The sequence below is a fragment of the Myxocyprinus asiaticus genome, chromosome 2 (genome assembly GCF_019703515.2).
Source record: "Myxocyprinus asiaticus isolate MX2 ecotype Aquarium Trade chromosome 2, UBuf_Myxa_2, whole genome shotgun sequence".
NCBI classification, from domain to species: Eukaryota; Metazoa; Chordata; class Actinopteri; order Cypriniformes; family Catostomidae; genus Myxocyprinus; species Myxocyprinus asiaticus.
The window spans coordinates 55,732,398-55,758,912 of NC_059345.1; the positions used below are offsets into that span (position 1 = coordinate 55,732,398).

General features: G+C 39.4%; 1 protein-coding gene across 1 annotated transcript in view; it reads right to left on the bottom strand.

Annotated features, from left to right (window-relative positions):
* The window catches only part of LOC127416566 (disintegrin and metalloproteinase domain-containing protein 33-like), a 187,335-nt gene that overhangs the window by 155,123 nt on the left and 5,697 nt on the right, over positions 1-26,515 (bottom strand). Inside the window, exon 2 of the mRNA XM_051655992.1 lies at positions 11,947-12,026. Coding sequence (XP_051511952.1) covers positions 11,947-12,026 — 80 coding nt within the window. The remainder of the gene's footprint in view (positions 1-11,946; positions 12,027-26,515) is intronic.

Consider the following 26,515-nt stretch of genomic DNA (forward strand, 5'->3'; position numbering starts at 1 on the left):
TACTGACCCCTGCCCATGTCGAAATATTGATTTTTCTAAACCAAAATTATTAGGATTGCCCAGACACACAATTTATGGGTAGGCTAAGACTGATTTTATTCTTCCATTGTTAAACTGGCAAAAGTTATCACCTCATAGGTTATCTGGGCATGCAAGCGACCCATTTGAAATTTGTTACGAAAAATAAGGAAATAAACAGTTGTTCATTCAAATCTTAATGTAATAACAATAGCTAAATATGGCCATCTGTCACGTGAGCCTGTTTTATTTCAGCCAGTGTACTGTAGACTTGTTAAAATAATTCACCAAAATTTGCATCCCTACTTGTGACTAATCACTTCTCACAACAAAAACAGCAACAGATGAGTCGTGGTGCGGTCACTCTATACTTTGTGTTCCATTCACTCCCATTCATACACATGTGAACACAGGGGAGTGGGAAGTCAACCATGTTTAAAGAAGTTTAGTCTTTTACAATGTACCAAAGTTGAAGTTGGGTGAACTCTGATGAATGTGTATGGTCAGTCCTCTACGTCGCGAGTAAATCACTCGCATATGTGAGCAAATTTCGTGCTATGCAACTAAAAATGTAAGTTATCAGCCACTGGATAGTAAATATTCGGATTACACTTGCAATGATTGGGGTGAGCCGTGAAAGGTTCTTGGTTCTAGATTTTGCTTAACTTTTCCATGGACTGCTTTCACAGCATTCTCCGTTTTACAGCAGGGCAACAGAGCAGTGTAATGCACCCTGTTGGACGTCTGTTGGAAGGTAAAACATGTTGCAAAACTCGAGAGGATGTAGATTTGATTTTGAGAGAATGTACAAATAAATATCTTAACATGTCAATCAATACACACTATGCAAGTCAAATTTGCTTTGACTTCGGTGGTTAAATTCTTATCTTCAGAAGCGATATAACAGGTGTGGGTGAGAAACAGATCAAAACAAAATAAGATGAATGTGAAAGTGGAGATTTATAGATTTATAGACCTACAGCATTATAGCATTGTACTATAATGGACTACAGAGCTGAGATGTTGTTCTAAAAATCTTTGTTTTCAGCAGAAGAAAGAAAAGTCATACATATCTGGGATGACATGAGGGTGAGTAACTGATGAGAGAATTTTATATAGGCAACAAGACACATGAGGAGCAAGTGAAACTAATTAACATTAACAAGGACTAACAAGGACTAAACAAGGAAGACTGATGAGGGAACGAGTCGGAGTCAGGAAGCAGATGGCAAAGCAAACATAATGAAAAGACAATAGAGCACATGGCAATGAAGCCATCATTAGCCATGTGCTCAAACAAAAAAAAAAAAGACAAGACCAGAAAGGAGCGCATGGCAAGAAAACCGAAACCGAACATAAAGCCATGCGCTCACAAAGACATGAGTGTCAGGATCCAGACACCATGCTCTAAACGTGGAGCACAGACTAGACAGAAGAGCACATGGCAAAGAAAACAACTAAAGCCATGTGTTCACACAGAGACACAGAACATAAGTGTCAGGATCCTGTAAACATGACTGACAAAGGTGACAGGATCCTGACATTACCCCACCTCAAAAGGGACGCCACCTGGCATCCCAAGGGGAACAAACACAAAACCCCAACACAGACACAAAAAACAAACTAAGACAGGCTGAAAACACAGACAAGGGTGAAGCAGAAAAAAACAACCAAGGGAGGCAGGGGAAACAATAGAGGTAACAATGAAGTAAGGGGAGGAGTCTAGAGACCTCGGACAAGGATCAAGGTAGGGGTGGGGTGTGGAGGTCTGGGAAGAGGGTCAAGGTAGAGGGCGGGGTCCAGAGCCCTGGGATGTCGCAACAGGTAGGGAGCGGAAATCCAGGGCATTATGAGACTGGGCGGCCGCTGGACAGAGGTCAGAAGACTGGGCGGCAGCCATTATGCAGAGGTCAGCCAGGGTGGTATCCGCTAAGCAAGGCTAAGCTAAGCAGACTGGGTGATCCCAGGGAACAGAAGGAGCAAGGTGCCAGCCACTTGGGACTGGACAGACTGGACAGCAGCCACGAGGAACTGGACAGTCGCCAACAGCCTCAGGGAACTGTGCAGACTTGATGACCACAGGGAACTGGACTGGCTGGTTAACAGCCACAGGGAACAGGACAGACTTGATGACCACAGGAAACTGGACAGGCTCATCAACGGCCACAGGGAACTGGACAGGCTTGTCAATGGTTACAGGGAACTGGACAGGCTCGTTAATAGCCAGAGGGAACAGGACAGGCTCGTTAATGGCACAGGGAACAGGACAGGCTCAGTTAATGGCCACAGGGAACAGGACAGGCTCGTCAGTGGCCTCAGGGAACTGGAGAGATTCGACCACAGGGAACTGGACAAGACTGTGCGGTGGCCACTTGGGACTGGACAGACTGGGAAATAACCTCAGTGGCTGGAAAAGCTGGCAGTGACGGGGAAACGGTCTCCATGGCCGGGAATGCTGGTAGTGATTGGGAAACAGCCTCCATGGCCAGGAACGCTGACAGCGGCTGGGGAGCGGTCTCCGTGGCCATGAGCGCTGGCAACGACTGTCAGTTGCAGGGCTCCTCCGCCTCCTGGCAGTCAGCTGCTGGCTCCTCCGCTTCCTGGCAGTCAGCTGCAGGCACGGTCGCCACTTCCTTGCGGTCAGCTGCGGGCACGGTCGCCACCTCCTGGCGGTTAGCTGGGCAGATCGAGGCAGCGCCGTTCTTCCTCCTCCTCAGTTTATGGGTCATTGGAGGACTGGGGACTGGGCTTGAGAAGGGAGGGACGATGGTATGGTCCATCTGGGGAAGTCCCTCCCGGGATGAGAGATCAGACTCCCCAAAAAGGTGATCAACAAAGTCCCAAAATCCCAAGCACCCCAGTTTCCCCATCTCCCCCTGACTGAGAGGTTGATCGAGGCAGATGTTAAAAACCTCCTTCAGATCTGACAGGATCCTGATAATATCATATTGCCCATTTTCATTGTGGGATCCGAAATAATTTTACAAAGAGGGTGGCCACTGGAAACGTTTTGTAAAGCAAAGTGTTATGTTTGGTGCAAAACAAATACAGCCCAACACCAGGGTAGCATCATTGCTGCTGTCAACCATGCTGGTAGTAGCATCATGCTCTGGGGCTTTCAGCACAGACAGGAAAGTTTGTTGCCATCAAGGGCAACATGGATGGAGCCAAATACAGTTGAATCCTTCAGAGAACCTTTTTACAGTCAGCAGAGATCTGTAATCAATTTCTAGTAAAACAATGACCCAAAGCACACAGCAAAACTAGGAAGAAATGGGTAAAATAAAAAGGCTAGTATATTTGAATTTGCAAATTTGGCAAAAATGTATATAATGTACTCACCATGAATGTGCCAATGTTAAGTGCTTGCATAAATGTTAAGTGCATGATCATTTTAAAATGTTAACTAAACTGGCAAACACATCATATACAGTTGTGCTCAAAAGTTTGCATACCCTGGCAGAAATTGTGAAATTTTGGCATTGATTTTGAAAATATGACTGATCATGCAAAAACACTGTCTTTTATTTAAGGATAATGATCATATGAAGCCATTTATTATCACATAGTTGTTTGGCTCCTTTTTAAATCATAATGATAACAGAAATCACCCAAATGGCCCTGATCAAAAGTTTACATACCCTTGAATGTTTGGCCTTGTTACAGACACACAAGGTGACACACACACAGGTTTAAATGGTAATTAAAGGTTAATTTCCCACACCTGTGGCTTTTTAAATTGCAATTAGTGTCTGTGTATAAATAGTCAATGAGTTTGTTAGCTCTCACGTAGATGCACTGAGCAGGCTAGATACTGAGCCATGGGGAGCAGAAAAGAACTGTCAAAAGACCTGTGTAACAAGGTAATGGAACTTTATAAAGATGGAAAAGGATATAAAAAGATTCGGGGATCTCTTGATACCAAGCCAAGGTCAGGTAGACCAAGAAAGATTTCAGCCACAACTGCCAGAAGAATTGTTTGGGATACAAAGAAAAACCCACAGGTAACCTCAGGAGAAATACAGGCTGCTCTGGAAAAAGACGGTGTGGTTGTTTCAAGGAGAACAATACGATGATACTTGAACAAAAATGAGCTGCATGGTCGAGTTGCCAGAAAGAAGCCTTTACTGCGCCAGTGCCACAAAAAAGCCTGGTTACAATACGCCCAACAACACCTTGACACACCTTTGGAGTGACGAGACCAAAATAGAGCTTTATGGTCATAACCATAAGCGCTATGTTTGGAGAGGGGTCAATAAGGCCTATAGTGAAAAGAATGCCATCCCCACTGTGAAGCATGGTGGTGGCTCACTGAAGTTTTGGGGGTGTGAGAGCTCTAAAGGCACAGGGAATCTTGTGAAAACTGATGGCAAGATGAATGCAGCATGTTATCAGAAAATACTGGCAGACAATTTGCAATCTTCTGCATGAAAGCTGCGCATGGGATGCTCTTAGACTTTCCAGCATGACAATGACCCTAAGCACAAGGCCAAGTTGACCCTCCAGTGGTTACAGCAGAAAAAGGTGAAGGTTCTGGAGTGGCCATCACAGTCTCCTGACCTTAATATCATCGAGCCACTCTGGGGAGATCTCAAACGTGCGATTCATGCAAGACGACCAAAGACTTTGCATAACCTGGAGGCATTTTGCCAAGACAAATGGGCTGCTATACCACCTGCAAGAATTTGGGACCTCATAGACAACTATTACAAAAGACTGCACACTGTCATTGATGCTAAAGGGGGCAATACACAGTATTAAGAACTAAGGGTATGCAGACTTTTGAGCACAACTGTATATTAAACTTATTGACCTTGGATTATGATGGTTTAAACAGTATAAATATCTGACTGTAGTGTCTGAAATGAATGGAAGACTTTTGTGTCAAGACTTCACTTAGACAATGCCAGACAGATACCTCCCAATAAAGTCTTAAGACTGATCTTAAGCAAAAACTATGTGGAAAAACTAAGAGTGTGCATTATATTAAATCAGACATTACAGCAAACTAGTAATCAGCGAAAGAAAGCCAGATATAGATTCAACAGACACTTAAAGAAACAAGAGAATGGTTTCTTTCTTTATATATGTAGCTAACATTTTCCTTTCTTACACTCAGTATTCTGGCAGGCGGCCTGCTCCCCTTCCCCCATCCTTAAGGAAGATGGTCTGTGTGTATGTCTTTGTGTCAGTGTATAAAATTGCATCCGCCTGACATGCATTGAGCCAAGCTCCAAACAGCACTGTGACTCATTACATCATCACCAGAACAGCCAGAATCAAATATCCAGAATCTTATGACCTGCACTAAGAAGGTCCATAATAAGTGGAGAAAGATACCCATTAGCATTCCGATTCATCTCAATCGCAGTTGCTCGGTTTGCGATTTGAAATCTGCAATTTTTTTTTATAGGAACAGCAGACATTTTTGAGCCAGTGATCTGAGCTGTAAATGCCATTTAACTAATCACTCTGGAACCACAGGTAAGTGACGTCAACTCTGATTGGTCGATGGCACCACAAGATCACACACAGTCTCAAACTCTTCACTAGCAACTAACCGAGTTGTGACATCAAAGACAGCAGACGAGGAAAACATTTCCATTTCACCACCAAAAAAACGGGTGCTGGCTTAAACATCTCCTATTTTTTTAATAAATATATATATATTCAATAATATGTAATTCATGTCCAAGTAAATCTTGCCATTTCCATGAAATACAGCAATGTTATTGGATATTCCTCTCTTTATCTGGTTGAAATATTCACAGACTAGACCTAAATGTCAATAAGCTGCCATCACATCAATAGTCAGGACCAGTGCAAAAGGCATGACATGTACCAACAACAGATGATAGAATCTGTCTGGGCTCCAGATAGACTTGCCACGATATCATACATTTCACACCGATGTGGTGTTCATGTTCAAACCGACTAACACCAGTATTACTACTGGTTGGATGCTAAGTGATACTATGGGGTAATTTCCATAAAGCAATAGCCTACACAATAATGCAAGGCAGCTTGGTTTCAAACTTTGAACTTTATTTATTTATTTATTTTAACAAAAAATTCAAATGAAACTGAAAATAATGAAGTGCAATTAAAATGTGTGTTGTTCAACTTTTTGAAAGATGGCTTTTCAACAGTTATGAAGGGCAACATCTCTTTGACAACGAACCTACTTCATCTGTGCATTTTCTCCATCATGGGCTACCAGGCGGGTATTTCATTGTCTGGGCAAATGCATCACTTATTTTGGGTTTTTGCGGGTTTAATGTTGGTGTTTAACACCTTTCCATTTACCATCAGGCAAGTATCCGTCTAAACATGCAGGCGGAATATTACTTACACAAATGAAGACATAAAAACAATTATAAATGTGAAAATAATTATAATTATGATAATAATCACTGAAATATAAATCATGGTTTGAGGTGAACATGTTTTTGTATTATTTTATGATTTAATCACAGATGTATAGGCTATATTTAAAGTGACCCTGCAGAGTTGCGCTCACAACAAACTGCTCTGAGGAAATAAAGCAAACTGAACTCAGAGCACCTCCTGAGCTGAGATGGTCTGAGGTCATTTGCAGCATTCTCACAGTCGATACTATTCGTACAAAAAATGTTCAGAAGACTGAAACAAAGAAAGAGTGAGAACCCTTTATATTCGTGTGTTCCACGAGACTGCACGCCTCCAAATAAACAGCGCATCATGCGTGCATAGACGGCTTTTCTGTAATCTGTTCTTAAAAATATAATAAAGTGTGTTTCTTCAAGCACGTGTCTGTGTGTCTAACAGCATTTCTTGTGTCATTCTGAATCTGAGACGTCTTACAGTTACCCACCATGCACATTATATACACTGCCTGTGTTACAGAATAAAAAAATTTAACAACACTAGAGTGGGTCAATTGGTATAGAAAACTAAAAGAGAAAGAGAGGTCTGTGACTTTCAACCAGCCAATGGTAATGGACTCCTGTTGGCAGATGCACTTCTGTGCAGTTCATACAGTTTTTATAAAGGGGTTCCTGGAGCTTATAATGTTATCAAAGTTTTTTGCACAAAACAATATATTCAAATACTGTATTTGTAAAACATAATCATTTTCCATCCTCATTCGGACCCTCGGTTTTAGGCTGCTTCTCCTTTAAAACTTGAAAGTAAACGGCCACTTTTCTGATTAGCTAACCTTATTTCATTGGAAAAATAGTATCCACGCCCCCCACCATGTATATTAGTATATTACTACTACACAGTAATATATTTAATTTCACTCTGCTTTCTTCACACATAATACAATTCAACTCAAACAATTTTTAAACAATATTCTTTATCCGTTTATGTATTGATTTGATAAGCAGCAGTGTAATTATGATACGCTTGGTGCTGGTGTCCTAATCAGATGTTACTTAGTGATAGAGGTCTGCATGGGCCTTAAAATTAAACCCAAACCCGACCCTACCCAGCCCAGATGATTCCGTCAGATTTTAAGTGTGAACCCGAAATCGCTCACTGACTTTATAATTTGTTCTAATTGCAAGTACTATAAAAATTGGCTGTATTTATGTTAGCATCATAGGCAACATTCGTAAGAGTATTGTAACTGTAAACACACACAGTTTTAACAAGGCACGGCAGCCCCTCAGTACACTAAAGCAGAAGAGGAAATATTGCCTTATCGTTTATCAAGCGCTGAAACTTTGCTTGGTGCAGAATCTGGAATAATGGTAAACAATGTAACAGTCACCTCTTTGAAACCTGAGCTTGTTTAGAACATTAAATCTTTGTGACACCTGCGTTAAAAACAATCTAGACGTAGTGCAACAAATGAAACAGAATGCAGGTGTCTTGACGTGTTTTTGAAACTTGAAGTTCTTTTTAACTTGGCACAGTGTCTAAAAATGTGCCGGCCCTGCGCAAGACGCTGAAGAAACAGCTAGACGCAATGCAACAGTCAAAGACATTCGTCCAGCATGTGTTTACATCGGAACACAATGGTAAACAGAGCAGATGCACACAAAAACACGTTTGGTGTGAACAGCCCCTAACTCATCCATTTGCGCATGTCTGTGAGTGAGAGCGTGTTTGCGAAACAAGTTCAGTAGGCCTGTTTATTTGTTCATTAATTAGAAACCCGAACTGACCCTAACCCAAAGTCCTACTTGAAAAACGGACCCCAACCTGGCCCGAAACCCAATGGGCTCTTGGGTCCCGTCATGTCTCTTGGGTTGCAGACCTCTATTTAGTGATACACGATGGCTTACTGTTTATTACAAACACACTGATAAATAAAAGATTAGAAATAAATGGTTTACTTACCGGCATTACTGCAGGGTGCAATACAGTTGGCAGCTGTAAAATGTGTTGAACAAACAAGTTATCACACATTGTAGTGATCAGGCACATCATTAAAAATAAACTTAAGCCATTTATTCCTAATGCTGAAATCCCTCTATGCAGTTTCTCCACATCCAGGCACACAGCAACGTTTGACACTCGACATCCTCACCTCGCAGCAGTAACTTGAGTTATCATCTCCTTAACAGTACACCCACGACAATGATGCATGTTGTGGGCCGTGTACATGCAAATGGGAAATGCCTCGTGATGTCACAAACACACAGATTTCAAAATGAGACGTTTCAGCAGGGCAGTAACTATAAATGCTCTTTTTAGACTAGGTAGGAAGTTTTGAGTTCTGAAAATTACAGTATGTTTTTATAGTACAGTTACCTCTTATATGTCTAAATATCAAGGAAAATTTGATTCTCCATTTCATGACCCCTTTAAGTAATTTTTCTTCATTGGCTTTCAGAACCACAACATTATATCTACGTAACAAAGGTTCACGTTGGGCAGATAAAGGAGGAAGCGGGAACCGGTTTCCACAGTTCACAAATAACCAGCAATCGCTGTACAGCTTCACTCAAAACATAAGATGGCTTTTCAGTGTCACTCAAATAAACAGTCTGCTTTTCAGCTTCACACAACACAAGACTCTCTCTCAGGGGTCAGACACAAAGACTCTGGTCAGTCTGTCGGTCTGTCTGTCTGTCTGTCTGTTTCCTCCTCTCTCTGTAAACTGGCCATCTTTTTATCTCCCCCTAACTCTCACTGTGAACATAGAGATGGTAATTAGTCACAATCTCAGGTGGATATCCTTACCACTTTCTCTCTCCCCAGATGACCACGCCCTCACCTCCACAATCTAGTTTAAGAATTTAAATTGGTTAAGATGTAGCAAACATTAAACATTTAACCACCTGAAAAAAGCTCTCAGAAACACAGAGAGGCTATCAACAGTCTGTTAGGTAATTCTTTCCATTGAGTGCATGTATAATGTTTGGTGCAAAAGGCTTTGAAAGACCCTAATGATAATTGCAGAGTCTATCCGTTGGAATTCTTCTGAAGCATTCAGCCCTCAAATAATACAAGCACAACACCATTTGCACCAAGTTAATGCTAGAAAAAATTAATGAAAGTTTTCCAGAAAGTGACTGCAACAGACAACATCAGAAAGATACACAATGAGCTCAAAAGAGCCAGACAATCCCTCACATGTCCTCTACCTGAATACTTATCAATGAAATAGATAGAGAAATGGGTAGATCAATACTCTAAGCTACACCAGCTTTGATAGCACTGAAGGTACATCAAGGGAAACCTGGACACAAAACCAACACTTGAAGAACTTCTTAGGACCATCAGCAATTTGGCTTCAGACACAGCTCCAGGCAGCAACAAGATTCAATCAGACTTGATCAAGCACTACAAGATTTTAATGCTCAGCCCCCCCTCCATGAAGTCAGTGCTGAATGGTAGGTAATGTGCCAAAGTGTTTGAGAGACACCAGTGCAATCAAAACTGCTTGCCTGAGTCCCGATTCTCTGTGCAACGTCTATGTTAAAAAGATATAACGAGAACATAATCTCCTTTCGCCAACCAAATGAATGCTGAAACCCGACAACACTGTCATTATTGACTTGAACAGAAGGGACCTCTTTTAGATCCTTCATTAGAAGTCTCCCAAAGCTGCACAGAATAATCAGGGTACTCTATTACAAAATGCGTTTTAATGGCTTGTTACAAACTCTGAAACTCTGAAACACATGCAGTGACCAAATGCAAGGGTCGGTCGTGGCTCCAGCTGTTCTGCATAATAGAAAAAATACAGACAAAGGACAGTTGCTGTGAAAGCTTTCATGACTCAGAGAACAAGAACAAAATTCCCTAAAGTGCTTTTCAGGGAGCTGCTTTCTGGCAATGATGCTGCCACTGCCACTGGGAACAAAAGGGAAGAATCATCCTCCTAATGAACCAGTGAAGTGGCTTGTAAGACAGTGGCTTGAAAAATACTGCATTTATTATCACAAGTAATCAGTATGCTGACCATCATTTAACATATCTGGGGTTAACCAACATTAAACAACTTACCAAGATACTGAAGTCAACAAACACAAGCTGCCTACACTCTAGCTAACCTTTTCACATGTGTTTGGAAAAGTAACAACTCACTGTTAAGACCAAGACAGCAGTGTACAATGTGTCTTTAATACACTATCTAACTACATGTCACTCTAGTGTGGAGTGTCCAGACACTAAGGGTGTTTTCCAAACTGAATTTTTGCACCCTTGAAGAGCACTTGTTCCAAACTAAAGTAAGAAAATTAATTTTTTCATGAAGAGCCCTTCCAGAACACTATTAGGGAAGGGTACATTCATACAGTAATGCTCTCTTAAGAGTGCCCACATCAAGAGCTCTGTCCTTCGGAGTGAGAAGGGCATAGGGGAATTCGTTCTAAGTTTGCGTGAATAAACTAATTAAATAAAGTATTTAGGGAAGAATTCAATAAACAGCCGCAATCCAGTTTAACCAGACCCTAAATTAGGGCCATATCATTTCCGTGATGCGGAAAACACGTCATAAAAATGGAATTAACTATAAAAAGCGGAATGTCACGGAATTTGACATATTTGAGATAAAATGAATGTATGAATACACAATTAATCAAATAAAAATTTTAAGATGTTATAATTTTATTAATAAATTACAACAGGCTAAGATTTAATTAAACAAATATACATGTGCTGCATGCTCCAAAGTGAATGCGTGAAGCCGGCTGCTCATACACTAAAACATATCATCATAGCATTACGCATGCTCTGTGTTTGTGTAAATGACAGAGCAGAGCACTCATTTACTTTGAAGCGTGCAGCACATGCAGACTAAACAGTATATTTATTTAATTAAATCACAGTCTTTAGCAGTTTAATAAGCACATTTGGCCATATAGCGAACTACTTCATTTGATAAAAATAATGCAATGGTATGTTAAAAAGTAGTAGTAATTGATTTCATAAGGTTAAAGTTTTATGAATTAATATGATTAGGCAGCCTTTTGATGATAAAATTTTAAAAAAACTTTAAAATGCAAAATTCATAAAAACTTAAAATGGAAAATATGAATTTTGGAAAAAAAGAAAACAATGCTGTGTACTGTATAATAGTGCTAAAATAATCTTGAGTATTTACAGTAACATTCTTTGGCTTTCTATGCAAATTAAGCTCTATACAGATTGTGCCTCATTAACAAAATAAGTGACATACATTTTAATTCATTGCCAGCCGCAATTAACGTTGTGATAAAACAGCCTGTGGAAAGCAGGCAATAAACCAAAATGTATATAAAAGATATATTTTAGTACATTTTCTAGAAATCATGGCAGTAGTAATTCATTAAATGATGATCAAATGATGGAGAAGAGCGTGATCACTGCATATATTCCGTGCAGTCGAGCACACTTTCTACATTTTATAGAATCAATTCAGGTGGATCCAAGTAAAGCTGTCCTAGCAAGGTGTACCATTCCCCCCTTTAATTTTCAACATGTTTTGTATTATTATTACTACAGTCTTACCTTAAATGCTTTTTCAGTCTCTTGCTGTGTAGTGCCATGAGAGATCCAGTATGCTGTCACTCTCTGCCCCCTGTATTCCACTGTGAAGACAGAGACATAATGAAATGACCGGAGGGGGAAAAAGTTTACTGACATTTCAGCCTCAGTTTTATTCTTCATCATTTCTCATTTTATATTCAATATTTTCCAAAATATCACCAGGCCAGCACTGTCACTTCTGTCCAAGAGTGTATTATTTTATAGATACAACTGAGATTGCCACTTGAACTAACCATGTTTGAGCTTTTACCGAGGAATGCATTCAGCCAGTTGGGAAAATTTCCAAATGAAGTCAAATAAAAAATCCTGAAACCTTGAAAAATGAAGGTTGGACACAGACAGGTTACTTACATAGTCCAATATACAGTAGGTTTGGCAATACGGCTTGGTGTTAAGTTAATCAATTAAAGAGAGGCAGCCCAAAGTGGGCAGTAGGTCAGACTATTATCTCCCTCAATCACTCATGATTAAGAGGAATAATCATCCTCATAAATAATTTTCTAAGTCTCAGCTTTCATTGACTTGATTTAAGCCACTTGAGGGCTCCAAAATTAGATGCTGAAATTACAAACTGTCACAAGTTGATTATCAGTTTGGTAAAACTGGGTGCTCATTCTCTCTTATCATGGAATAAGTAAGGGAAGGTTATGGGAGGAGAGGTGTGAGGATTTTTCCTCAACGACACTTCCTCTTGTTTTTGCAAAAAGAAACAAATAAGCTTCCCCTCCCAGCTTGAACCTCGAGATTTGGTCTTTCACACAGGGCTGTCATGCACACAAATGTGGAAAAATAAGATCATTACTGACCTCACCACATCCATTTATGGAGTTTATAAAGTATGACATGCTATAAATGGAAGCGATAGAATTGATCGGGAGGGGAGCGTGTTGGCGCGCTTCTCACAAGCCCATCATTTGTTTACATTTTCTGTTCTATCTCCAAATTCTAATGGTTTCATCTCTTTTAATGCTAAAATATCTCCCATGTATTAAGTCAGCATGATCTAAATCACTATGGCTTGTCAATCACAATGCAATGTACTGGAAAGTCTATTCTGCTTGTACACAGTTCTTTTCCACAATAAACATCATCAAAAACCAAGTTAGCCAAGTTCTGGGACTTAAAATAATCAGTCTGTCGCCTGCACAACATAAATCCACAGAATCCATCAACACAGACTGTGGCCCTCTGGAGAAAACCATTTTCCAAAGCTAATAGGTTTAGAGAAGGCATTAGCTTCAAGCCAGCCTAAGACATTGTTCCCAAAGAATGATCTAAGAAGGCCAGAGCCGGCTTCAGGGCAGTTGCTCTTCAAACAGAGTGAAATTGACCTTCCTCTGGTTGACAATTATCTGTCCGTCTAGTCATTCAACTGCCATGGGGGTCCCAAAGAACCTTACTTTTTCACTTCTTATCTTACTAGGCTTTTTAGGAACAGACCCCAGGAGAAATGTGATGGTCTGAAGGAGAAAATGATTATTTTCCTTCCTTTTTTTAGTTTCAATTCACATTATTCTTTCCTCTCTTTCGTTCTCTTTCTCTTCTCATAAATTTAACCTAAAAAATAATCACCAGTTTATTCTTCATCCAGGGCTTTCACACCTTTTTACCAATTAATTTATGTTACTTTTCCATGACGCATCCATGATTTTTCTAGTTATTTGTGATTACTGGAAAATTATTCTTAATTGTTTTAGAATACTTTTTATTTTATTATTTCTAGACAATTAAATATTTTACAGTAGAGCTGGGCATACCTAGAAAAACTTAAATCCACTATATATATATATATATATATATATACATACATACACACACTACCGGTCAAAAGTTTTGAAACACTTACTCATTCTTTATTATAATTTTTTTTTTTTTTTTTTCACATTTAGAATAATAGTAAAGTCATTAAAACTATGGAATAACATAAATGGAACTATGGGAATTATGTTGTGACTAAACAAATTCCAAAATAAATCAAAACTGTGTTATATTTTAGCATATTCAAAGTAGTCACCCTTTGCCTAGAATTTGCAGACATGTATAGGTGCATCTCAATAAATTAGAATGTCGTGGAAAAGTTCATTTATTTCAGTAATTCAACTCAAATTGTGAAACTCGTGTATTAAATAAATTCAATGCACACAGACTGAAGTAGTTTAAGTCTTTGGTTCTTTTAATTGTGATGATTTTGGCTCACATTTAACAAAAACCCACCAATTCACTATCTCAAAAAATTTGAATACATCATAAGACCAATAAAAAAAACATTTTTAGTGAATTGTTGGCCTTCTGGAAAGTATGTTCATTTACTGTATATGTACTCAGTACTTGGTAGGGGCTCCTTTTGCTTTAATTACTGCCTCAGTTCGGCGTGGCATGGAGGTGATCAGTGTGTGGCACTGCTGAGGTGGTATGGAAGCCCAGGTTTCTTTGACAGTGGCCTTCAGCTCATCTGCATTTTTTGGTCTCTTGTTTCTCATTTTCCTCTTGACAATACCCCATAGATTCTCTATGGGGTTCAGGTCTGGTGAGTTTGCTGGCCAGTCAAGCACACCAACACCATGGTCATTTAACCAACTTTTGGTGGTTTTGGCAGTGTGGGCAGGTGCCAAATCCTGCTGGAAAATGAAATCAGCATCTTTAAAAAGCTGGTCAGCAGAAGGAAGCATGAAGTGCTCCAAAATTTATTGGTAAACGGGTGCAGTGACTTTGGTTTTCAAAAAACACAATGGACCAACACCAGCAGATGACATTACACACCAAATCATCACAGACTGTGGAAACTTAACACTGGACTTCAAGCAACTTGAGCTATGAGCTTCTCCACCCTTCCTCCAGACTCTAGGACCTTGGTTTCCAAATGAAATACAAAACTTGCTCTCATCTGAAAAGAGGACTTTGGACCACTGGCAACAGTCCAGTTCTTCTTCTCCTTAGCCCAGGTAAGACGCCTCTGATGTTGTCTGTGGTTCAGGAGTGGCTTAACAAGAGGAATACAACAACTGTAGCCAAATTCCTTGACACGTCTGTGTGTGGTGGCTCTTGATGCCAAGACCCCAGCCTCAGTCCATTCCTTGTGAAGTTCACCCAAATTCTTGAATCGATTTTGCTTGACAATCCTCATAAGGCTGCGGTTCTCTCGGTTGGTTGTGCATCTTTTTCTTCCACACTTTTTCCTTCCACTCAACTTTCTGTTAACGTGCTTAGATACAGCACTCTTTGAACAGCCAGCTTCTTTGGCAATGAATGTTTGTGGCTTACCCTCCTTGTGAAGGGTGTCAATGATTGTCTTCTGGACAATTGTCAGATCAGCAGTCTTCCCCATGATTGTGTAGCCTAGTGAACCAAACTGAGAGACCATTTTGAAGGCTCAGGAAACCTTTGCAGGTGTTTTGAGTTGATTAGCTGTTTGGCATGTCACCATATTCTAATTTTTTGAGATAGTGAATTGGTGGGTTTTTGTTAAATGTGAGCCAAAATCATCACAATTAAAAGAACCAAAGACTTAAACTACTTCAGTCTGTGTGCACTGAATTTATTTAATACACGAGTTTCACAATTTGAGTTGAATTACTGAAATAAATGAACTTTTCCACGACATTCTAATTTATTGAGATGCACATGAACTCTTGACATTTTCTCAACCAGCTTCTTGAGGTATCACCATGGGATGCTTTTTAAACAGTATTGAAGGAGTTCCCATCTATGTTGGGCACTTAATGGCTGCTTTTCTTTATTATTTGGTCCAAGTCATCAATTTCAAAAACTTTTTTATTTTAATTAAATTTTAGTTTTATAATAAAATAAATGAATATGGTGGCACAATTATATTTTTGTCACAATTTAAAAATATTTGTATTAATTTCAAACATTTAAGCATATGCCTTCAGATCAAAAGATTTTTAAGATCATGAGAAACATTTCAGTCAAGTGTTTCAAAACTTTTGACTGGTAGTGTGTGTATATATATATATATATATATATATATATATATATATATATATATATATATATATATATATATATATATATACACACAGTATTGACTGTTCCATGAGTTTTGAAGTTTCATGCCGTTAGCCATGCGGCAAAAATAGGCTCGGCACCGAAACTATCCGCTCACTGCTACATCTGGGACACTTCTGGGATGCTTCATCTCGCGACTCATGCTTGCAAAGTGAAGGGTGTAATCAGTTAACATGGGCGCCGAAACGAAAAAGCGCTGCTCACACCCAGCTCACGGAGGATATGTGAAACCAGCGTAAACCAGCGTAAACCAGCTTCATGGTACAAGGCCCCTGATGTCAGCTTTAAAATGCCACAACTCTCAAATATTGCACAAGTTGGTACAAAAGCAGGCTACACCCATACCGTTTCCTACAGAGGCCAAATGAATGTACCTATATATAACTATATTTTTGCCATTTTTACCTGGCTCGTTGTACGTAGCAGTTTTCTAGTGAAATGAATGTTAGAGGCACTACAACTGCAATGACTTCTATACACTTTCACACAAATCATTAGTAAAATGACATATTTAAGTTCATAAACACTTACTTTTTGCCATTTTTCCAACCACAATGCTCTCATTTGACATCAAAACATTGTTACTATAGTGCATTACTTCAGGCAATACATTTTAACGTTTGCATTACATAACCAGCTACAGGAACTGCCGCGATACATGTAATGAACCATGATCACACAGGAAGTCGGCATGTTGTTTCCGAGAGTTCCAGTACCCTAGGATTGGTCACATTATGCTGACTCACTGACAAGCACTATCTCTCATCAGACATTTTTGCATCAGCTTAAGCGCGTTTACCTTCCCTTGCAGCGAAACCAGAAGCACGTTGCATCAGCAGTGTGTGAGACCCGGGTTTCGCAACCTGCATTGAAACCAGCAAGTAATTATGTCCGCATAATCATTGATAAGTGCGATTCAGAGGTTGCATTTTCCCCCCCAACATTACATTTTTACTCCACTAATGGTTAGGTTTAGGTTTGGGGTTTGGAATGGGGGGTACAATTTATAAAAGATTAATTCCTCTTCAGTGTTTTACATGCTGTGAAGCCAAAAACAACTAGCTTCACAACTCGCTTTTAGCGCCCATCTATGGACATTTCGCCTAGAAAATGGAGCTCACACATGCCCATACACCCAATAACACTTAGCGCTTTGGCCACTGGGGGCAGTGTTTCAAATGTTTGTAAGCACAGACTGATGTTAGCTAACGAAAAGTCAAGCTACTGTTTCCAAATTCACTGTAGGATCAGTCTGTTATCTATCATTACATAAATATAGACAGACATGTAGCTGTTTGCAAAATATGTTTTACTTGAGATTAAGGTCCCCAATTTACAGACAAAGGTCCTCATTTATTGCATCACAATTTGTAGATCTTTTACTATTGGCTAGGTGTGGAGAATTAATGTATATATTTACTTATTATTCATGCAACAATACTTATTAATAGTTTTCATATTAATTAGCATTGCTGCATGAATGACAAGTAATAAGAACATTGTCTAGAGCATTAAAATACATACCGTCTGATGCATGATAATTAGGCCAGTGTAGGCCTATGTTTAGTTTATGTCAAATATACAGTAATTGCATTACATCACATTATTTTTGTTTAATATTTATTTTATTATTAATATAAAAATCTTAAAAGTAGATGCTGTGTGACCCTCATGGAGGACGAGAGAGTTGTTCTGAGTTTCACTGCCCTGCTTGTTGTCTGTGTTTCCTGTCAAGCAATAAACAGCAGACCTCAACCCTTCGCCATAATTAGGGGTGCACCGATCAATCGGCCACCGATCGAAATCGGCCAATATTCGTCTTAAATTCATGATCGGCGATTGGCCGATTGTGCCTAGATTTAGGGCCGATCTTTTTTGCAGCATGCAGGGAATCACACATACACTGCTCCTCTAATGAATGAGCGCTTGCTCAGCCCTTGATGCATGACAGAATGGCCTCTGGAGGGTGAATTGTTGGCAATTCTAAGTATTCACAAATTTAACCTTTCAGACATGCTGTAATTTAGATGAATGTGCTGGTTTGTTTTTAAAAATGTGTAAGAATTACATGTGTATGAATATTAAGCTGCCCATTTTCTAGAGTCATTATGGTAGTTATTCTGACTCGTTGCACAGTGAGCAGGAAGAGTATAAAGAGGCTGCTAATGGGTATAAAAACAAATTAAACAACAAATAAATATGCAAATACATGATACATGACATGAGTCGTGACAATCAGACATTGTGTTGAGCTATAGAGACTGTTTGAGGGATCATGATCGCTTTCAGCTTCGCTCCCTTCAACATGAGTGCTCTCGGTGTCAATCAAACATGCACGCTCTCCAGGCGCTCTCAAAATCACATCAGTCACTCATCTCAGCACTATTCTGTGAGGATCCCAATTTAAATCAGATTAATGTTGGTCACATCAACAGATTTAACTGTTTAACCTTCAATAACGACACCGCATCTTTGTGTTACAACAAGATGCCAAAGACAGTAAACAAATCATAGATATTAATGATTTCTCACTGGAGCAGGTTTAAAGCTTGTAATGGATATATTTGTCTTATTTTTGAATGTATCTCTGCTGTGTGTGATGCTCTCATGGTTTTTGGTTGCCAGTATGTCACAATGACCTTTTGATATTGGCAACAGAAAATAACTGTTTTCAATACAAATAAATGTTAGCAATTCACAATTAATGTAACTTTAATGTAATTTTGGTAATGCTTAATAAAAAGATTTCATTTCTTTAATATTAGTTAATGCATTAGGTATCATGAACAAACAATAAACAATATATTTTTTACAGCATTTATTAATCAATTTTAGTTAATAAAAATACAACTGTTCATTGTTAGTTCATAGTTCATTAATGTTACTAATACAACTTTAGATTTTAACATATTGAACCTTTTTGTAAAGTGTTACTGTAATTTTGCTGTGTGGGGCATAAACATAACTGCAGCATATAACTTGCAAAAGTGTGGCAAAGGGCACTTTAAAAAAAATCGGTATCGGCCGATCTTAGTGTTAAAGAAATCGGAGACCGTATCGGCCTCAAATTTCCTGATCGGTGCACCACTAGTTCTTAATATGCAGTTGTTGCCTCTAATTTCAGATATTTTTTCATTTAAGACCAGTTCAGATTGTAAAAGAGCAAATAAACATCTTTTTGATGAACTCTTTCATTCTTTCTTGTCAATCGGTATCGGAATCGGCCCATTCACTTGTAAAAAAATCGGCACTCGGAATCGGCCATGAAAAATCACGATCGATGCATCCCTATCCATAATTATTATCAACACAACGCAGTCCGCTACATATGTCTATTTATAACATTGTCTATACAAATACTTAATTCTGATAGGCTGGAATGCATGCGTTAATCCGTTTATTACACGGCAGCCTGGAATACTTGATTCTGATTGGTCAATGGTGCCATCTAGCAGTCTGTTATTGCTCTGTAACAACCGCAGCACCACGTATCAGACTGCTTATCCGGGTCCTTGCGAGCCATCTCTGCTGCTTCTTTGATCACTGTGCGATCTCTTCAAGTAAGGTAATAAAATATTTTCAACTCAAATCATTGTTTCATGTCCATTTATTTGTTTATTTGGCAAGTAGTCTTGTAATAGGCTGAATAATGAGGAGTCAGACAATCATTTTCACAAAAAGAAACGACCAATAGGACTCTGACGCAATCCGGAGGATAATTTCAGCTGTTCAGTGATTTCTTTCTTCTCAAATTACATAATTTCAACGCAAATCAATATTTTATGTCCATGTATTTATTTATTTGGTTAGTAGCCGTGTAATAAGCAGGATAATGTACAGATCATTTTTTATTATCACTTCGGGGTCCTGATCAACCTGTCGGAGTTTATTGTGCGATAACAACAGGCTGAATGTACATTATCCCTTACATAATGCACAGGTAGTTCCAGCCAGTTTTAATCACCGTTCTATATAAATGTGCCTACTCAGCTGTCCTCCGTAATGAGACATTGTGAGTTTTATTCCTCTGTTCAAACTACCTCCGGACATGAATATATAGTGTAGCAAGTCTGCCACATCAACTAAACATGACATCATCAAGTCATGCAATGCCATCTTTAAATCAATTGTGAAGTGCTACAGGAAAAAGAGAAAAGACACCAGTGTTCAACAGCCCCATATTACTGAGTCTGACCTGGAGAAAATTAGACCTGTATTTTACCCTTACACACTCATAGTGCTTGTGAGGAAAGGACGGTTTGACATTCAGCTACATTTGCACAGAGAGGGAGAGAAGGAAACGGGACCCATCAAAGGTGTCTTTCACTGTCTGGCAATATGAGGCAAGACGATTTAAATTTGAATATGATAAACATCATCCAATATTGCTGTGCTGGTCAGCAGACACCCGCTAGAGGGTACCGCTTGGTCACGCTTGGACTGAAGTGCAGAATGCCGACCATCTAGTGATTTCATTTTAATTTTTATTTCAATCAGTCGTGCAGCCTTAATGGATACCTTACAGATTTCTCAGAGCCAGAGGTCAAAGTCTGCAGGTTTGAAAGCGTTTTGATTGGTTTTTCCTCATCATGTGAGTGCCAATTTTACAACTGTCACGTCCATACCACCGTTTTTTCCTCATTAATGTGAAAATGACAAAGAATATAAATTAAATATTACATGTTCTTATGAGCGCCAACACTTCAACATTATGTGGCTATTATTTTTTTCTGGATTGTGTATTTAAATTCACAGTTTTACAGAGTGTGTGGTCTCTAACAAACTCATGTCCATTTTTCCTATTTTTCGTATAGCTTTTAATTAATTCAAATAAACGTTATACGATCCCACTACTTTAACTCTGTGTCTGATTTATAATGGACAGAACTTTAGATCCAACTATCAGTAGATAAAGTTAACCATTATTGTTATTCTTCCAGTCAAAATTTGCACAACAAGCACCAATGACAGCTTAAACTATATAATGCTGCCAAGTGACCATGGTATACATATGTATAAATATATATATAAAGTATATATTCATAATGCTCCTATAAATGTTATTAACAATGACGTTGAGAATTTATTGTAAAAAAGGACTTAAATAATGATCTGTTTCTCACCTTAACCCAGGGGTAGGCAACCAAAAAAACATGCAAATGTATGCAATTTTCCGAAGTATGAGTCCACGTGTGAAAATATTTCTATTTTGCATTTTTCTAATTTAATCGTTTATTTTTCATTACAAATGATATTATCAGCATAACAGTTTGAGTGAAATATTTGTACAAAACCTGATGATTATGATATAATCATGATCCTGCATGTGAACTTTCACAGAGCATCTTAAGTGCTTTAATGAAAGAAACCCTGACCTTTTGTACAAAATGAGTTAACACAGTTAATGTCACAAATTTGCTTGTTTGATTACTGATCACGAAATTGTGTGGATTCTTAAATATTTCTTATATTATGTCATTGTAATCATGTAATCACTAGTACGCTACTAGGAGCAGGCTATTTTATTTAGGGCTGCAACTAACAATTATTTTTATAATTGATTAATCTAACGATTATTAGAAGGATTATTTGACTATTCGGGGATTATTGCAACAATTAATCATTAGCTCTTAACCGACTATTCAGCTTGTGCTCTGACTTAAAAGGTTGTATTAAAAGTGCTTACTAACAATAAAGAGGACAAAATCATCTTTTAAAAATACCTCTAAATGATTGTGTCAGGGCGGAGGGTGGGGCCGGGTCGTGATTCCGCACACCCTACCCCTAATTAGGCTGATTAAGCCTGAGAGGGATAAGGCCGACCGGAAACGGCAGTGCGACAGAGAGAGACTTACGGACAGCTGTCCGACACCTGTGTGTGTTTGTGTCTTTTTGGTTCAGTTTATCATTAAACCTTTATTTATATTGTAAAGCCGGTTCTCACCTCCTCCTTTCTATTGATGTGTTACACTGGTGCCGAAATCCAGGAAGGAGGAGGGATGCACCGTAGTAGAGCCCTCGCCACTACCATCCACCCCAACGGAGCAGCCGTGGCCATCCGCTGGGGGACGGAGGAGCCCGGCCGCCTGAGAGCAGAGGAACGGCCGCCAACCACGAGGGGAGGAGGGGCTCCTAACCGACCACCTGGAGTGGTCAGGGCCGCTGCCAGGGGCGGAGGAGACCCCTACCAGCCGCTGAAATGCGGCGGGGTCTGAGACCGCCGACCATGTGCGGGGAGGGGCTCCTGGCCGACCTCCTGGAGTGGGAGGACCACTGCCAGGGGCGGGTAAGACCCCTACCATCCACCGAAAACGCGGCGGACTGCCTCCGATCCGGGGAGGCGCGGCTGTCATCCACTAGAGGGTGGAGGAGTGGCCGAGGACCAGGCTACGGCGTATCGGAGAACCGGTGAGTAAGTTTTTTTTTCTCTCTCTCTCTCCTCTCTCTCTCCCGCTGCCACTCTGCGTTGGCCTTTCCCTCTCTTTTTAAATATTAGTGTTAATTTGGTACCATCGCCGTTACGGTGTACAAATGGCGTACTTTTGGTTGTTTCCCTCCCCTTGTCCCCTCCCAGATCCAGGAAGGTGGGGATGACCTGCTGACAGATGGGACGGAAGGCACTTATATTCAAGATCTATTCTCTAAAAGCAAGTCTAAATATCATATATGCTGCTTCTCAAGTGAATGCATCTTTTTTTAAAGGATTTTTAGATATTTTAAAATATTTGTAATTTTTTATATTATATTCAAGATTCTCAGCTAACAATTTTTTCTTCTGCAGTATAGCTGCTAAAGAAAATGTACATTGTTTTAAAGGAGTTTAAGATATTTATATTGGAAAACAAGCCAAAACAAAAACAAATCAAAAATGTATTTTGTTGCAGTGTATAATGCGGTGAAGACTACCTCTCTCACCTTTCTGTTCACTTCAATCCATCTTTAACTCACAAACAAAAAAAAATTCTTATTAATAAAGCTGCGTATTGCCGATTTTCTTCACGATACGAAATACACAGTGACATATATTATGATTCAATAAGTCGTGAGCCATCACGTTATAATCCAGCTGCAGCAAGGGATGAGCGTCCCCGCGACAGAGTGTGCATCAGCCGGATGCAGTTTCAATCTCTCCCCCTTAGATCAGGACATTCGCGCAACTCATAGAAGAGGTGCTGACCGCACAGAGAAATGTCAGTTTTGGAGTTTGTAGTTATTTACATGATCTGCTTCCGTATTATTTGAACTTTAATAAAGCTATAAGGCAATAAATATACTGCATTTAAGATGTAACGTCGGAGTGTTTCCTTTAAAGACGCTCTACATGTTTTGTTTCAACGGAGCGGCAGCTCCGGCACCACTTACTCCACAACGAGAGTGCTTCTGTATTTACTTATTTTGTATTTTTGTATTATAATTCCCTCGTACTTTGCGATCTACATCACCTGAAGCTGTTTGGAAATTTTAGAGTGCATCTGGACTGTGAGCTTTGTTTTCTTCCTCTCCTCAGTCGGGCACGAACTGCAGTGCTGCTCTCACGTGTCATCATTAGAGTTTAATGTGATCTCATGCTACGATAAATGACATCAAACGACTATTAGACAACGAAAATTTTTGTCGACAATTTTTTATTGTCAACGTTGTCGATAACGCAGACTAATCGTTTCAGCCCTAATTTTATTTATAAGAAGTTTTTCGCACCTGCATTCCAGTCTACATCTTGATGTAATCCTTCCTCATGATCACGCAGCGTGTTTTCATCAGCTGAATGGGAGTGTGATGAGACTTGAGCTGCGCATGCAAGCCATTCACGTATCACAAGCCGATCAACTCTTTAGCCCTTTTTGGTGAATCGCACCTGCAAAATCCTAAAACTTTATTTCCAGGTTTAATTAATATTTTGACTAGACTTGAAAAGATTTTTGAAACCCATGATGTGGGTTTATGTTTTCTCTTTTAATCGTTTAATGTAATTTTGAGTGTGACCATGGTTTAAGGAGGGTGTACCTGTATGCTGGGTTGGAAATCTCAAGAAATAAATAGTGGTGTTTTCCTTATTACATTTTGTTTAGCCTCCCATTTAGCTCATGAAAACACGCTGCGTGATCATGAGGAAGGATTACATCAGAATGTAGATTGGAATGCAGGTGCGGAATTTATAAAAATATCATAGTCTGCGCCTCTTTCGCCGTTGCTGGCATGCCAATGATTACCCCTCCACGTGCAATAGGTTGCCGACCCCTGCCCTAACCTATCATATGGCTTCTGAAGATATGGATTTAACCACTGGAGTCATATTGATTACTTTTACATTGCCTTTATGTGCTTTTTGGAGCTAAAAATTATGGTACCCATTCACTTGCATTGTGAGGACCTACAGAGCTGAAATATTCTTCTAGAGCTGTCAGAATTAACGTGCTAACGCATTTGATTAATTTAAAACATTTAGTGCGTTAATTTTTCTTAATCACGATTAACACATTTATTGTTAATACAGCATAAACACTTGTGTGAAGGGCGGAACCTTTCTAATGTGTCATTACACTGACGCACACACAACAGTGCCAGAGCCCTTCTACCAAGGAGAGCCTACAAGCTTGGCATACACGGCAGTCCCATAGACATTCTATGGTGGAACTGTTTTAACATGCTAAAGTTGACCAATACACTTTCTCCTATGATAGAGCTGTGGAGGCTGTTATCTCATTAAAACAATCTCTGACAGTGCTTCCCTGTCAGTGATAAAATGATTGAGAAAAGAGCTCTTAGTGCCATTTGATGTACAAAACAAGCCCAGATGGGACTTGTGACAGAAATCAAGCATTTTTCAGCTTATGTAAGGCGCATGGTGAGTTTAAATCGGTGCTCAACACTGATGTTGCCTCCCTGACACGAATCATGAACACAGCTTCACGATTGCTGTAAAAAAACAGATAGCCACAGTCTACTGGCTGTTTAATATTGTGGAGGATGAGGGTTTATGATATTAAATTCACACTGCAATGAATATGCAACCTATGTGAGCACTAGTTCTTTCAATTAGTCAAACTCCACTTAGACTTTTGGAAATGCTTGATGTTACTTGAATCGGTGCTATTTTAGCACATTTCTATCTTTATACTGTGGAAGGCTTTGTTTGGAAAATGTTCATAAAGCATTATATTGCTACATATTGTTTTGTTTTCTTCCTAAAATGGAAATAAATACATTTCGACAAGAAAAGAAGTATATATATACTTTCAAAATCGGCGATTAATCGCAAATTAACTACAAACAATTATGCGATTTATCGTGATTATCGACTGACAGCACTACTTCATAAACATCTGGGGTGCCATGAGGGTGAGTAAATGATGAGAGAATTTACATTTTTGGTGAACTATCCCTTTAAGTGCCGACAGGAAGGATTGGGTGGGAGGGTCTGCACACACACACCCTCACTCACAACTCTTTCAGACACAGCGGACACTAAACAATCTAACAAACTGTCTAAACTGAATTATACATGCAGACACTGAAAGGTGAAGTTTTCAACCGCTGGTTTTTCATTCAGTTGTATATAGCTTCAAATTTTATTTTTGAATATGAAAAATGTACCCTCATATCTGGGTACGGCCATGATTGTCTACATTGTTTATTGGCAAAGTTGTCGGTAGGAATAACTTTGTTTATCAGACAAGCGGGCGGGGTTATCAGCCGATGCAGATAACCTCGAAATGGCCAAAAAACGGCCAATTAATTGGCCTGGCTGATATTTCAGTCTCTCACTATCCTCTTCCCCATCTACAGCAGAAGTCTGACTGTCTGAGGACTTGCACAGGCACCACAGCCACCATCTATGATTCAACAATCTATAGACCATTACTGAGAGACTAGGACTTGTATAAAGGGGGGGGGGAGCATATACAGATACAGGAAACATCTGCAATTTAGAAAGTCCAAAAACATTCTAAAATGTGCAGCAAGATGCAGTTTACAGACTAAGATTGTGTGTGTGTATGTGTGAGATAAGCTGGCGCAAAATTGAAAGTTGATTCTGTGTGGGGGATCTCTTCTCTGAATTGCCTGGTGAGTGAGTGAGAGAGAGGGAGACAGAAAGAAAGGGAGATAGAACTGTTTGAATGGGACTGTTTCTATCACTGTTTCCAGGGTGCCGTTTAAACCAAATGCAATCACAAAGCGCCATGGGGTCCGGGCGTATTTAGTGACATCTCTAAACAACACAGGCAAACTCCAACCTTAAATTAAACTAACAGCTCTGCCATTCTCCCTATCTCTGTCTCTGGCTTTTTGTCTCCCCTGATTCACTCTCTGATTACATTTATCTCTTTGTCTCTCTCTTTCTTTCTATCACTTACACACACACTTATATACACACAAAATACAGTCTCTTTCTCTCATAATATAGAACCTAAGAATGTCAATTTATAATGCATTCCGACTCATGCAGCCTTCAGTATTTTTATTCGAACCAACAGCCATGAGCATTTCTTGTGTAGGAGTACAC